This window comes from Thunnus thynnus, chromosome 2, assembly GCF_963924715.1.
Source record: "Thunnus thynnus chromosome 2, fThuThy2.1, whole genome shotgun sequence".
Classification (NCBI taxonomy): Eukaryota; Metazoa; Chordata; class Actinopteri; order Scombriformes; family Scombridae; genus Thunnus; species Thunnus thynnus.
In genome coordinates, this window is record NC_089518.1 from 22073241 (window position 1) to 22088202 (window position 14962).

At 39.1% G+C, this 14962-nt stretch overlaps 3 protein-coding genes across 4 annotated transcripts; 2 read left to right on the forward strand and 1 right to left on the reverse strand.

The window, feature by feature from the left end:
* Positions 1-81: 81 nt before the first annotated feature.
* Positions 82-6162, forward strand: rsrc2 (arginine/serine-rich coiled-coil 2). Of its 2 annotated transcripts, none has more exons than XM_067610982.1 (10): positions 82-347; positions 1565-1706; positions 2087-2127; positions 3460-3623; positions 3854-3985; positions 4087-4203; positions 4660-4760; positions 4857-5119; positions 5238-5327; positions 5437-6162. In XM_067610982.1, exons 1-10 carry the CDS (start codon positions 342-344, stop codon positions 5620-5622), a joined length of 1242 nt encoding a protein of 413 aa, XP_067467083.1. In that variant the 5' UTR covers positions 82-341; the 3' UTR covers positions 5623-6162. The 2 variants fall into 2 exon arrangements, with proteins under 2 accessions (XP_067467083.1, XP_067467092.1); XM_067610991.1 differs by having other exon boundaries at positions 88-347; positions 4675-4760.
* Positions 6163-6485: 323 nt separating this feature from the next.
* si:ch211-110p13.9 (uncharacterized protein LOC562347 homolog) lies at positions 6486-8610 on the reverse strand. Its single transcript, XM_067611004.1, has 4 exons — positions 8339-8610; positions 7678-7807; positions 7421-7554; positions 6486-7323 (listed from the first exon to the last, which is right to left on the reverse strand). The coding sequence occupies exons 1-4, from the start codon at positions 8456-8458 to the stop codon at positions 6541-6543; spliced, it is 1167 nt and encodes a 388-aa protein (XP_067467105.1). The 5' UTR covers positions 8459-8610; the 3' UTR covers positions 6486-6540.
* An 810-nt stretch (positions 8611-9420) lies between these two features.
* zcchc8 (zinc finger, CCHC domain containing 8) lies at positions 9421-14561 on the forward strand. Its single transcript, XM_067611012.1, has 14 exons — positions 9421-9633; positions 9768-9810; positions 9891-9965; positions 10239-10341; positions 10424-10501; positions 10636-10739; positions 10909-10974; positions 11098-11158; positions 11246-11382; positions 11493-11635; positions 11744-11850; positions 12252-12338; positions 12765-12885; positions 13208-14561. The coding sequence occupies exons 1-14, from the start codon at positions 9459-9461 to the stop codon at positions 14161-14163; spliced, it is 2256 nt and encodes a 751-aa protein (XP_067467113.1). The 5' UTR covers positions 9421-9458; the 3' UTR covers positions 14164-14561.
* Positions 14562-14962: the final 401 nt, after the last annotated feature.

Sequence of the window (14962 nt, forward strand, 5' to 3'; positions counted from 1 at the left end):
AAAAAAATATATATCGGTGTCATTCCTCTTATTCAAGCATATTCAAGCTTTTTTTTTTTTTAGCATTCAAGCAAACTTCACCATCACTCCAGTCGTAAAATTGAATATCTCATAATTATTTTGACAGATAGCCTATGTGTGCTGCTTGTGAGGCACTTTTAATCTGGGTTCAGCGCATATTTGTTGCCTGAGTCTGGGGGATGTCAGAGGTGAAACCTGGCAACTCGGCTCAAAGTAGCTGCTGAGCTAGACAACGGCTGGTTAGCAGCTAGCTACCTCTCCGTGAACATTTGCACAGCCTGCCAAACAGTCGTGTTACATTTACAGTGTGCTTCAGAATTATGTCGGTAAGTACCATTACACAGCCACATTCAAGATATACATGGATGTAGCATCATCTGAACAACGTCATTATAAGATAACGATTATATTTAGAGATTAGTTTTCTTAAAGATGGCGGTTAGCGTTAATGCTAGTAGGATTAGCTGCATAGCACATAGCTCAGACCTAAAAATGCTCTGATTGAAGTATGAATGACGAACGTAGTCGGATTTAGCGAATTTAGATAGCATGTTGACTAATTGTCTTTTTATTTTGTTTGTCTGGCGTTTCCTCAATTATCTGGGTCAACATTTTTGTCGACAAAAACATGATCATGACACTCATTAAAATCCACGGGACTGTATATTTTGAATTAGAGACATGGTCACATACAAACATCTGCATAAGATAACACTTTGTGATGACCTGTGAGTTAGTTTTTCATTGTGGACAAAGAATCAGAAACAGGTTTATTGCCAAGTTTATTGCTTATACAAGGAATTTGCCTCGATGTTGTAGTGTATAACAGTAAAAATATATACACCAAATTAACTAAACCTAAATAATATAAAAAGAGAAGGAAGTTTATAATAAAAAAATATGTAAAATATACTCTAAGTGAGAAGAGCTGCTACGGATTTAAGTTTTCAATTGAAGAGAGTGAAATGAACAAATTACTTACCAGGAATGTGCAAATGTACATAGTGTAAACATTATATGCAGTGTGCAATTAACGTTAGTCTTTCCACCTGACTCAATGTTGTTGATTAAACATGGATTCAAGGATGTTCAAAGGATATCAAAGATAAAAACACAATGTCAAATGTAGTGACAAGACCGTGATATTTACTTTTTAAGGGAAAACAAAAATGAAAAACAATGTGTCTACGAGGATGCGTTGTACTACAGTCCATCCTTACTAAAATTTTTCAAGTTAAATTAACTGTTAAAGTAAATTTACTGTGCTGACAAGTGGTCTACAACTATGTGCAAAAGGAGGTTTTAGTACTAACAAATACTATATAGAAAGGACATGTATGTTGAATGTGTATTGGAAGCTGTAATCATGAACTGTCAGCATCAAATAGTACAACAAAACATGCATCTCAGTTCTATTTCGGTATACTCATGAACTATGCTCTAATGTCCAGAAATAGTTCACACTGCCTTTGAGAGCAGATACATCTATGTGAGCATACTGAACCCACACTGATCCTTTTTCTTTCTTTTTTTTCTTTTTCAGGCAAGTGATGACTCTGCCGACTTGACCAGAACAGCCTCTCCAGTTCATCACAGAAAAAAACACAGCATGGAATCATCCAGATCTCCCAGAAGCTCCAAACATCACCATTCACGGTCAAGGTCGCGCTCCAGGGACAGAAAACGTTAGTATTCAGTAACAGTACTCACACATTGCTGAAAATGTCAGTAAATATGGGGCCATGGTATGAAATTTGTTCTCAGTATAAACACTCATGAAATGCAGTTACATAAACATGTGATGGCATGATAACATAAAACAATAATTACTGGGCACAGTCTGTACTCATGTTCCTGTAAACAGTGCAGATTTAATGTGCCCACAGGAAAGAGTCGATCTCTCAACAGAATCTGGTCCAGTAATTGCATAAATTACTAAATAAAGGAGATTTACTGCATGTTTGCCAAAATGCGCTACTCCCAGCATAATTTTTTTCTTACAAGTTTGCTGTGAAGGTAATTTTGATACATATATTCACAGCATTTTACTTTCTACTGTTTCCAGGTGACAGAAAATACAGACGGAGTCGCAGCAGGAGCAAAGAGGTAAATGATAAATTCATTGCTATGATTAGAAACACATGTAATGTGATTTTGAAGGTCTTAAGTTATACTCTTTGTTAGCTTTAGGTTGCGGTGAGTATGTTTTTAATCAGGTTAAATATGTTACATGAAATTAAGAACAAAAGAAATAAATGGACATGGGCTTACTCACATGGAAAGGGACCTTTTTTGTCCCTCCTCACCCCATGTTGACATGTCTCAAAGGAAGCTTTCATCCTTGGATATCTGTCATGATTTGCAACCATATTATATGGTGAAGAGTAGATTTTTTTTCTTTTATTTTTTTGTTAAATCCTGTGTATAGATCACATGATAACATTTCTACAATAAATCATACTCAGCGTGCTAATGCACGAAGAGACTGAACAGAAGACCCTGCTGACATAGCAAAATAATATGTCTACTACTGGGACAGGTAACTATCTGCCATTCAAACTCCTATTTGTCTCACACTATTAGTAGAAAAGATGGAATTAACTCTTGCAGCTAGGGATGGGCATAATTAATCTAATTAATCTTTCAATTAATCCAAACAGAATCTCATGGTGTTTTCTTATGCCCTTTGTAATTATGCAGTTTTGCCTGTCAGACTAATTTATCTGTATAAAGAGTAACAACTGCTGTCTTCTTCTTAAAGTAATGTTAACTTTAATGAAAAGCCATTCTAAACTATGCTCACATGAGATAAGCATGGCGCAAGTCTTAACAATTCGACATAAGAGGTTGCATAAGCAAGTTGAATCTTGCAAAAAAAATGTATATGTGTGTATTTATATATATATACATGCATCATTTCTAATTTAGGAAGTTATTCCATGTTTTCCATGATAAATTTGTCATTTTGTGTCATGTGATTTCGATGACTTAAAGCTGTAAAAAGTAAGTTGGATGCCCATCCCTACTTCCACCTTTCAGTGCGGTTGAGAGCAAAGTATTTAGGTGACATTGTTGTTGTTGAATAATGATGTATTGATAAACCACATTTAATTTTTTTCCCTCCCTGAAAATCAGATCTTAAGGTTTGCATGCACACTGCTAAAAGATGTGAGAAGTTCTAAACAGGCTGGTTTGATTAATTGCTATAATTATATTGACATGAGTGCAGTCAAAGTAGTCCATATTACACAAATGCCCACACTTGCAATCGTTTCTGAGGATGACATTTTGTAAATGTTACAGAAATGGATTTGAAATGACAAGGGCTTTTTTTTTTTCAACTTGTCAAATTTATTACATACCCTCTTCTATAAGCCATGGTACTAACTCTTTTTGTTGCACTATTTTCCTGAAAGAGACAACTTCTTCTTAAAACAGGCACGAAAGAGGGACTCTGAGAAGCCATCAAAATCTCACAAAAAAACAGACGAGCAGCAAGAGCAAGAGAGACTTTCGGCAGAGAATGGAGAGGAGCGATCCAGACGTAAAGACAGGAAGCCCTCCAGGGGTCGAAGCTTGTCCAGGTCACACTCGCGAGAGAGGTTAGTCTGGTTGATAAAGTCTGTTGTACAAGGAAATAGGTTTAGTAGGTCTGATAACTTGTTTAATGACAAAAAAGAAAAGTGATTGTTACTGGGGGTCTGGTATAATTTGTGGATTATTTTGTTTAGATAAGTGAAGCCCCACAAATAAACATTGATTTTCAAGGTAAAATTACAGCAACACTAAAACAGCTTCGTTTGTTCATGTTGATGGATCCTGTTACTTTCAGGCGGCATCGCAGCAGGAGTAGGGACAAACGACGATCACGATCACACAGCCGGGAAAGGAAGAAGAAGGCCAGGTCTCGCTCAGGTTCAAGGTCCAAACACCGACATCACAGCAGAAGTCGCAGCAAGAGCAGGTAGGTTTGATTCAAATATCAGACTTAGTGTGTTTGAATTCTAGTCCCTCATGTTTACTAATCTCAGTGTGTCCAATTAATTCTTTTGGTTGTTTCATCAGGGAGCGAAAGAAAAGGAGTGAGAAAGTGCGCAGAAAGAGTCAAAGCAGGTCTGTTAATCCACCTGCGTTCCGGGGCCGAAACACAGCTATGGATGCCCAAGAGGCTCTGGCCAGGAGGTAAGGCAACAGGTTTCAAGGCATGGCGGTTGGTCAGTCTGTTCTGGACGATTCTGGTCAATGTTAGTGGTTCTTATTACATCAACGTGATTGAAACTACAAAGGGTTTTTTTCTTTTTCTTTTTTTTATATAATAGACATTGTCAAGTTAGTAAAACAAGGAAAAATATGATTGGTGATGTGTACTGGTGAACTAGAGGGTCTAAGATGCTGACTATGTTATAGCAACATCCCCAGTTTCTTTGTTGCATGTCGGACCTCATTTCCTTTCAAATTTCTACTGTCCCCTATTGAACGAAGGTAAAAATCCTCAATCAATACTGAGTAAATGTATAGATGTTAAGCTATGTTCAACATTTTATTCTTACAGGTTTGTTTTACGTCCTCACATATTGTCTCTTTTAAGTACAAAGCAGTGAGAGGTCTGTGCTTTTTAAACCAACTGAGTTTGTTCAGTCTTCTTGTGTCCAGGCTGGAGAGAGCAAAGAAACTACAGGAACAGAAGGAAAAAGAGATGATAGAGAAACAGCAGCAGCAACAGCAGGAGATTGCTGCAGGTGAGAAGTGATTGTTGTGCCAATGTGTTCTAAAATCTTCATAATTTTAGTCAAGATTGTTACAAACTTGTGCTGATCTGTGTATTTTGCTTCCAGTGACTGCACCTATTGCAGCAGCTGCAGCTGCTGCCGCCGCTGCCACGAACCCTGCCCTCAATGTGGCGGCCCTCCTGGCCTCTGGGACGCAGGTCACGCCTCAGATCGCCATGGCAGCACAGATGGCAGCCCTTCAAGCAAAAACTTTGGCGGAGACTGGCATCGCCGTGCCCAGTTACTATAACCCATCCGCTGTAAACCCCTCCAAGTTTGCAGAGCAGGAGAAAAAGAGGAAAATGCTATGGCAGGGAAAGAAGGAAGGGGTAAGATTTGAGTCTGCTGATATGTTTTATCTATCCACAGCATGCTCAACTTTTCCTTATACAGTTGGTGTAAATGTTCCATTATTAAATATTTATCATTCTGTTTTTAATTTTTAAGGACAAGTCCCAGACAGCTGAGTTGTGGGAGAAGCTAAACTTTGGAAACAAGGACCAAAATGTTAAATTTCGCAAACTAATGGGCATTAAAGTATGTACATATATTTTGTTACTTAACCAAAATATATTTGATAATTTCCGTTACATTTTCTGTTGAATGGTTTGAGCTTTCCAACCTGTAACTTTTCCTGTCCTTTCAGGGAGATGAGGATGGGGAAGCTTCAAAACCACTTAACGACGACGGCTTGAAGACTCTTCAGAAGCAGGAGGAGATGTTCAGGAACCTCGACGTTCAGTATGAGATGGCTCGATCTCAGACACACACCCAGAGGGGAATGGGCCTTGGCTTCTCCTCCTCATTTTCGCGCGGGATGGATTCGATCTAGTGCCAAACCACGGCGGTCTTTGCCACTTACCTGATCATATAGGACTACCAGCTCATTGCTAGCCCTTAAGCTTGCATGGATGTTGCTCTGAATCTGTAATTTATTTATAGACAAACATCTCGCATATTGGTACATTATAATGTAAATAGCAAGGCGCTGAGTTTGTCTCAGTGTTTATTAATCTGTACATCTTTGGAAAAGGATGCATCAGTTTGACCAGCTGATGCTGGTTGAAATTATTAGATATTTGTTTGAGTAATGTGGTAGCTTTTTTTTAAAACTCATAAATATATATGTGATTGTTTGAACATAAAGTGAATATGTGGTTCAAGTGAACACTGTTTACATCCATTTAGCAAAAAGGAACCTGAAGTCAATGTAGCATTATCACAATCCCTCATTTTCATTTCTCCAGACTGGGAAAAACAAACCAGTGGGTTGTAATACATATTGTCTTCAGGACTGCCATGGATAAAGACGGACTTGAAAGGAGTAATCACATATTTCAAATGTTCTTGAAATAAATTAGTTTGTGTTGAATGAGGTTTTTCCTATATCACCTCAATTTGTATTTTATGTAATATATGTGTGGGGTTTTTTTTTTTACATTTGGCTAACAAATTTGATGTTAGAGCTGGACTAAAAATAATAAGATATTTTTCAAAGCACAATATAATAAATGAGGGCAAAATCATATGGAATCAAAACTGCTTGGAATCACTAAATAACAAATTTATAAAACAGTAACACCAAACGATCATGTTGTCACAATTAGATTCAGTTGTCATCCAGCTATAGTTATCGCCAAACCTGTTAATAGTACTGTGTACAGCAGAAAATACAATGTCTAAAAGAAGTACAAATACTAAAATATACATTTATTAGAATACTGGAAGTTTGGTAAAATTGCAGCCACTCTTATTTACATATAAGACTGGAATAAAGCACATGAGCCACACCGGTGATGAGGTTGTGGTTGGCAAACTCAAGGATAAGGAGCAGTATTGGGTATTCGCTGCGTCTTTTCTCAAGGGTAGACTCCTCGCTTAAACCCATCCAGTGAAGCAGCAGTGTTCGCATGGCTTCTGGGAATAGCTCTGTGGCTAGTTCCTCAGCAGGTGGCAAGTCACTGATTCGCTCAATATGCTGAACTTTAAAGCCCTCCACTTTCTGGCTGATGCTGCTGTTGGCTGTGTGAAACTGCTGGCCAAGCCAACGTCCAATACAGTTAAGCAGGGAACTTGAATACACAGAACCCCAGTCTTTGGTCTTTAAGAGCGCCAACACGGCTTCTGTCACATCCTTTTCTTCTAAATTCCCATGAATGTATCGTTCAATGTTCTCCAGAAGGAGCAAGGTAGTCTCCAGCTGCTGCTCTGTGAAGCTTTGAGTCTCAGAGGAAAGTTTGTCACCCAAGCTATGCAGTTTTTGTCTCACTGTGGGTAAAACCAGTTGGCTTTGCTCAGTTTGCAAGCTCTGCTTTGGAAAACTGCAGTAATCGTGATCTGCTGATGTGTCACCTGTGTCACTGCGACATATTCCCACCAATTCCTGGCCAAACTTGCAATGCTGAGGTTGGCCAGACGTTTCAATCCTCGGTTCGGTGTCGCACAGGCTGCTGGATATGTCAACATCCAGCTGCACACTGAGGCTGTAGCTCATTTTCAGAGGGTTGTAATTAATCTGCGATTTCCAAACATCCTACAGAGGAGAGAAAAGTTATATTAGGGTATATATATATATATAAGTAAAGCAATTACATCATGTAGAGACGTTCCTGGTGTGAATTGTACTGTACCTGGAAGTTCTCCAGCACAGCAAGCTGCTCCTGCTTATTGTACATTTCAAAGGCAACTCGAAAAAGTCCTTGAACGCTGTAGAACCAGAGGCTGTTACTTGCAGTCGGTACCTTCAGCCCGTGGAACCTGAATGCTGCAACAAACCAGAGGGGAAGACCACATTGTTTAGTGTGGGTGCCTGGGTGTTCGTGTGCATTGATGTAAGCTATGTAAAGTCAGACTTCTGTCCTCTGTCTCTGGTTCTGCTTTCTCTCACCTGAGGAAAAATGTATTTTTGTGGCCAGTCCCTTCTTGGCAAACTTGGCATGGTATCTGGGATGGTTCTCTGTACGGATGTCGGTGTTAGAGAAGATATCAGCTCCTAAGTAGAGAGGAGCCTCTGGACCCTGAAACAGAAACATATGATATATATGAAGCCACCTCCTCATGAAGTCTTCCATTTAGATATGGAGATAAATTGTGAAATGATTTTATATTGAAAAAAGAAGCTCAATTTGTGTAAATGGCATAAACGCACAATACAAAAAGTACAGTTTTTAATATGTGTGACAAAAATTTAGTAGCTGAAATCTAGAGGCAAGTAAAAACCTTAATCTTAACAAAACTCAAATAATTGTTTCCACATGTTTCTGTTATCATTGGCAACATGTTTTATATGCTGTTTGACATTATTTTTGGATATACAATTAAAAGGAAACTATGTGACACATTATGGATGGTATTTGGTCCTTCCTCATTATGGTCATGTGATGGTGATGGTGATGATGATGATGATGATGATGATGATATACGGCCGATATAGCACACTAGCTATGTCAGGGGTAATGAGTAATGCAATTATAGAAACAAATTTATCATCTTCGTCTAAGTTTTAAAAGAACAACATATTTGAGGTCGCAGTGAAAGTTAACACTCACCTTGTTGGGACACGCTGTGAGCCTGAATGAAGTCACATTTACCAAGTAAATATAGCGGAGTTTCCGTGAGCCTCCGTCCCACTGCGGTAAGGTTAAATGGATAGTTGAGACACTGGACATTGCTGGCTGGAAACAAATGTCCCGTCCTTTCGCGATGGAAAATACAGCAGACGAAAGTTAAGACCAACACCAGTCCAACACTGGGAGCAGCAACAAACAACTCGATAACTCAAATAGAAACAGTGATACTTGGGCGTTTTAATCCCTCAACGCTGTTTCACAGACCAAAGAATGAGAAGGCACGAATGAGGAGATCTCAATCCCAAAACAAAAAGAAAAGAGCACCTGAGCATTATTATTCACCAACTTTTTTGACTGCTGAGTCTGGTGGTAACTGGTCAAAATCTAAACTAATCTTGTGTTCCCAACAATTGGATATTATCAGTAATGGAAGTATATTTACTTGAGTCAAGTGCTGTAGTTGAGTACATTTTTGAGGTACTTTGTACATTTTTGCTACTTTCCCACTACATTCCAGAGGGATATATTGTGATTTTTATTCCACTACATATATTATTTATTGTTTAATGTTTATATGTATTGAACTTTCTGTTAACATCTGCACCACGTTGAATTCCTTGTACTTGCTACTTGGTGTAACAAATCGTGCATGCCCACCCCTTAAAATTGGATTTTATTTTTAAACCAATCCAATTAAATTGGATTGGTAGAGAAACTTTTCACTTTCAGCAGATGAATGTGAAAATAGTCTTCTAGTGTCAAACTCTGCACACACATCATTCTGCACAGTGAAGCTCAAACATTCAACTGAAGGAACAATTAGAAAAACAAAATTTTGAGTAAGGGGGACTTTAAGTAAAACACGTCTTTGGTCTATTTGTTTTTTCAATGTTCAGTGTTCGTTTGTTTAATAATCTGTAGTCTGTAAAGCAGCCCAAGAGATCCTTCTGCGCTTGTGAAATTTATGAAACCTGTAATACAAAACTGTGGGCTAAAAACCCATGACGTCTTCTCTCAACACGTGACATTACGAGGACCAATGAACATGGAGAGTGGTTACTTTGACCTCTGAACCAACGTCTTGGTCCGCAAAGTAAAAATGGCTGAAGTAGATTTCGGGGATACTGAGCTCTTTCAGCAGCTAGATGACTCCGCACCACCGGTACCGACGCATATTCGCTTCACAGAGAATGAAGAAGACCAGGAGGAGATGGGCCTGCTCCAGAGCCGGCTGGAGGAGTGTGACGACTACATCCAGAGACTAACCGAAGAGAATATCCTTGCGTCAGTTAGCTCCTTAGCTAACATGGGCTAGCTGTTACCATGAACCAAAACACATAAACGTACACCCTGTAAATGTCTGCTAATGTCATTTTTGTAGTCTCTAATTCCTTAACTCATTGACCACATAAAGGTTTGAGAAGAAAACTAAACATCCTGACACGACCAAGGTAATTGGACTCTTTAATTGCGCACTACATGTTGCTATGAACTGATTACCTGGTGACTGATGACCGTTTCCTCTTTATAGCGGCATCACGGTTGAAGATGTCAACATCGACGGGCCAGTTCTTCAAATCCTTTATGCCAACAACTTTATATCAAAGTAAGCAATCTTTTCTCATCAGATAAACTGCTCATGTGCTCACCTGTGGTTTGAGTGTTTAGTGTTGTCATATCTGCCTCAAGCTGATATTGCAATAGTGAGAATATTGTTTTGCATAACAACCTATGTGGCAAAACATTTGGACAACTCTTGTTTTACATTCTGGCTAATCAGATAAAGCTGACTTCAATGTGTATGCAAAATGATTACTGAATCACTATGTTTTGAATCATGATAATCAGTAAAAACAAGAATAAATGTCTCCTCTCACAGGCAGTGTCGTCAAGAAATTGAAGATTGCATCTGCAATGTGATTTTGAAGCACCAGAAACCGAGCAATCAAAAGAAAAATCCCTCCTTCCACCTGAAACCTCAGGTATTTGTCCCAAAACATATTTAATTGTAACGAATATCAGTACAATTAACTTTGCTTATAACTTGTTCTACTCTCTACGAAGAATGCAGCTTTTGCTATGGATGAAGATCCGGAGAAGTTGGCTTCCAGTAGTGTAAGAACAACAACGGAAGCCTTTAAAGTGAGTATTTACTGTTAAATTTGGGGGGTTTTCATATTACATAATTTCTGGCTGCATGGAAAAGGAATTGGGAGTAATAGCCTTCATGCTGTATTAACATATCATAAACTATTTTCTTGTTTTTTCTGTCCCAGGTTGTTGGCAGTGTCTTGTATTTCACTTCTTTCAGTGTTGATAAACTTGGACAACCTCTAATGAATGAAAACCCCCAGCTGACAGATGGATGGGAAGTTCCAGCGTATCTTTATGATAGATAAATTGACATATTTCCTGTTGGAAAGATATTCTGATTTTAACTGTGCTCATTAAAATAGCCAACTTCTATTATGGTGTTAAAGTAGACAAGATAATCCTTTTACTGCTGTATTGTGCACAAACATGATATAACTTCCTGAATTGTTGCAAAGCTATCACCAGGTTTTCAACCAAGTCATCGGCACAGATGGACAGGAGATAGAAATGAAAGACAAAAGGTACGACCGGGATTATTAATGAAGCTTTATTTGGTTTCCATCTTCTGTTTCTGACTTGCTTTGTCTAGTAGCTGTGTGGCAAATTACTATATAATGAGTCCATCACTGATCTGTTCATTGCAGACCCAAATCCATGTGTTTCAACTGTGGCTCGGGCAGCCATCAACTGAGAGACTGCCCCAAGGTAAGAATGAGTAAACATCAGCATGAACCCAAGTCAAATATAAATCCAAACTTGACTTACTACATTTATGCGTCATTACCTTCCTAGCCTAAAGACATGGCTGCCATTAATGAGAGAAGAAAGGAGTTTAATCAGAACAGCAACCAGGCCATGCAGAGTAACCAGCGATACCATGCTGATGAAGTGGAGGAGCGATTCTCCAAATACAAGCCAGGAATCATGAGGCAGGATTGTTATTTTGTATACAACAGACACAAATATCATTTAATCAAATGTATTATCTATTGTAACGTTATCCATGAATGTTTACTACTGTGTTGTTTTTTTTAAACAGTGAGGAACTGTTGTCAGCACTGGGAATTGACGGCACCACCCTCCCTCCTCTGATATATCGCATGAGGCAGCTCGGATACCCGCCGGGTTGGCTCAAAGAGGCAGAGATGGAAAACTCTGGCTTAACACTGTATGATGGAAACGGTAAGTTTTAAATTAAATTGAATCTGTTTGCACTGAATTTCTTGGGGGAAACTACTACAAAAAACATACAAATGTTTTTGACTGACATATTTTTTTTCTCCTTTGTAGTGTCAAAGGAAGGCGAAAATACCAATACGCAAAACATCTCTTATGATGTTTCCAAACTGGTAGATTTCCCAGGCTTCAATGTACCAGTGCCAAACAAAATGAAAGATGTAAGTCCTGTAACATAATCTTCTTGAATTTATCAGTAGTTATTTGAGTCACATTACTTCAGTTATATTTATTTATATTCATGTTTTGTTTTATCAATTTTTTTTTCTCAAAAAACAGAGAAGAGAAAACTGTAAATGAATGCAGTATTGCGGGATGATGTGATTTCATCAGCATTTTGTATTTGGACAAAAATACTATAAAAAGCTGAAACATATAATTTTCAATATTTCTGTCCCACAATTAAGATAAATGAGTATAATCTGGAATCACTTTGAGCTATCGTGTCTGTCATGAGGAATCATTATACTATCAGTTTGCTGCCTTTCTGGTGGCAGGGCATCTATATAACAGTTGCATGTCTCACCCTGTTTTCCTTTTTTTTTTTTTTTCTGACATCCAGGAATTTATGCAGTTTGGATCTATTCCAATGCAGAGCAACCACATGAAGCAGAACTACGCAGCCTACCTGTCCAACAACTTTGCTGCGGTAATGATGTTAAATGATGTGCCGCACCTTCTTCCTGGCGCAGCTTTAACCAAACTCTCTGGATATTATGAATCAACACTTATGCAAACCTCTTTCTGCAATACTTTGAGTACTATTTGTCCTATCTGTACTAACTCTGGTTTATAAAGAATTATATGTTTTCAATAATAGCTATAGAGCTACTATAACCCTGTAGTAAACATGGCAGTGATTTCTGGAGAGAGAAAAGATTGGTAAACCATGCAAACAAATTAATAAACCATGGCTCATACTTCACAGTCCTCTTCGTCATTCCAGCCTCTGGATTTTTATATTTCCAGTCTTAATCAGTTTACTGGTAATGATGAAGAGAGTATGTGTAATGTTTACACAATATGAAGCCTTTAAATATTCTCATTCCACATGTCATTCTTCCCTCGTCAACAGCCCGGTGCTGCCAGCAACAAGAGACGGCATGAATCTGACTCATCTCCACAGCTAAGGAAGAAGACGAGGTCCAGTCCTGATCGGAGCTCAGACAGGAGCTCAGATATGGATATTGAATCAGGTAACTGTTCATCAGAGTCACTTTTGTCCAGAGGGCACATCATTGTGTGTCTTAAACGTCCTTCACAAGTTACCAGAACAAAAATTTATGCTTTGCTTTGCTACAGCAGTCAAAAGCAGCAACAGTGATCCTAATTTTAATATTTACAATTTTTTTGTACATATGACTTGATACATAAATTAACACAAAGTTTCCCTGTTGTAAAGAAAAAAAAAAGTTTTTATTCATAGTTGAAATGTAGAATAATACACAGTAATACTCAAACCAGCTGCCTCTTTGTTTGTGTCACTTCTTTAAGTGATTTATTTGTTTCTTGCCGCAGATCCAGGAACACCTTATCATATTCAAGGCACAGGTGACTTCCAGTTCCAACCACCGCTGCCCCCTGGCTCTCCTTGCTTCAGTTCACCTCCTCCTTTACCCCATGGCACTCCTCCCGCTACTCCCACTCCCCCACCTCTCCCTAAAGGCACTCCTCCTCCCACGCCCACCAATGGCTCTCCAGCTCTGCGAGGGCAGAACTGGGTAGTGGTTGATGAGACTGTGGAGGGAACGGAGGATGAACTGACTCTAGAGGAACTGGAGGAGCAGCAGAGGCTGATCTGGGCAGCTCTTGAAAATGCAGACACAGCTACCAATAGTGACTGTGAGACACCTGCGATGGGAACACCTGTACCCAGTTCATCAAGTGTTTCCACACCTGTGCACGTCGACACAGAAACGGAAGAGGTTGAAGAAGCGATGGACACGACAAGACCTGCGGAAACCTGCAGTAGCGGTGAAAATCAGAGGGAACCTGGAGTTCAGGAGGTTTGTTCTCAAAGCCCTGGACCTGTCAAAGCTGAGGAGGACAGCCCTCAGAGCCCTGAACCAGTCAAAGCCCAAGAAGACAGCCCTCAGAGTCCTGGTCCAGTCAAATCCCAGGATGACAGCCCACAGAGTCCTGGTCCAGTCAAATCCCAGGATGACAGCCCACAGAGTCCTGGTCCAGTCAAATCCCAGGATGACAGCCCACAGAGCCCTGAGCCAATCAAATGCCAGGAAGACAACCCACAGAGCCCTGAGCCAGATTTCTCTGCTGGAGGGGCTGGAGATTGTGCTTCTCCTAAGCATGTCGATAAGATAACAGCTGTTCCTCATCGGAGCAAGTTTGCAGCTGGCATTGTTCCTTTTGAAGATACACCAGAATATACTGAAGTTGCTGAGGCCACAGGGACATACCTTAAGATCAGAGACTTACTCAAGTGTTCACCTCGAAATTTATCCAAGAAAAAATAAGTTTACTTTTGTGAATTGTAACACAAAGATACATTGACATTTTTTAAGCCAAAATTTCTATTTTCATTTTCATGACCATCTTATCGAGCATGTTTTTTTTTTTTTTTTAGTCCATTATTTTGTACCGAGTTGAATGTCTATGCTGTATATACATTTGATCTGTAAACATACAACTAGGCAAGGGAAGTGAGGGAAGCTGCAACAGCAATGGTTTGTAGGGTTTGAGTCATTAGTCTCAGATTTTTGTAGCAGTGATGCTTTTTATTGTAAAAATTGTTAATTGGTCATTTCCTGACCTGCGTTCATTTTCATATCATGGTGTTTTAAATGGATTTTTTTTCTATTTTTGTCCCACTTGAATTGCTCCGACATCCTTAAGTAAACATGCTTGTATTTGCTTCAGTGCTTTATTTTATTTAGTAGTTATGACTAGATCTCTTTAAGTGTTTGTCTTACAGAGACATTTTGCTGTGTTGACAGCACAGGTGTGAGCTAAAACAGCATACAGTTGATGATTAGACGTCTCTAGCAGAGCTGGTGAACAAGTTGACGTTCTGTTCAGCTCTGTTCTGATCAGCTCACCTGCTGATTGTGATGCACATTGCAAATGAAGTTGCAAATAATTGAAACTCTGCCCTACAACAATTTGCATTTTGTTCCTGTGACACTAGCCAGCTTCTTAATTACACCATTGATCAAACACATTCTTATCAGTGCTGAAATAAAGTTTTTCTCTTCTTCCAGACTGATCTGCTGACAAAAAACATTATAAAATGTTCAAATAAACTCTAAAGAAGCA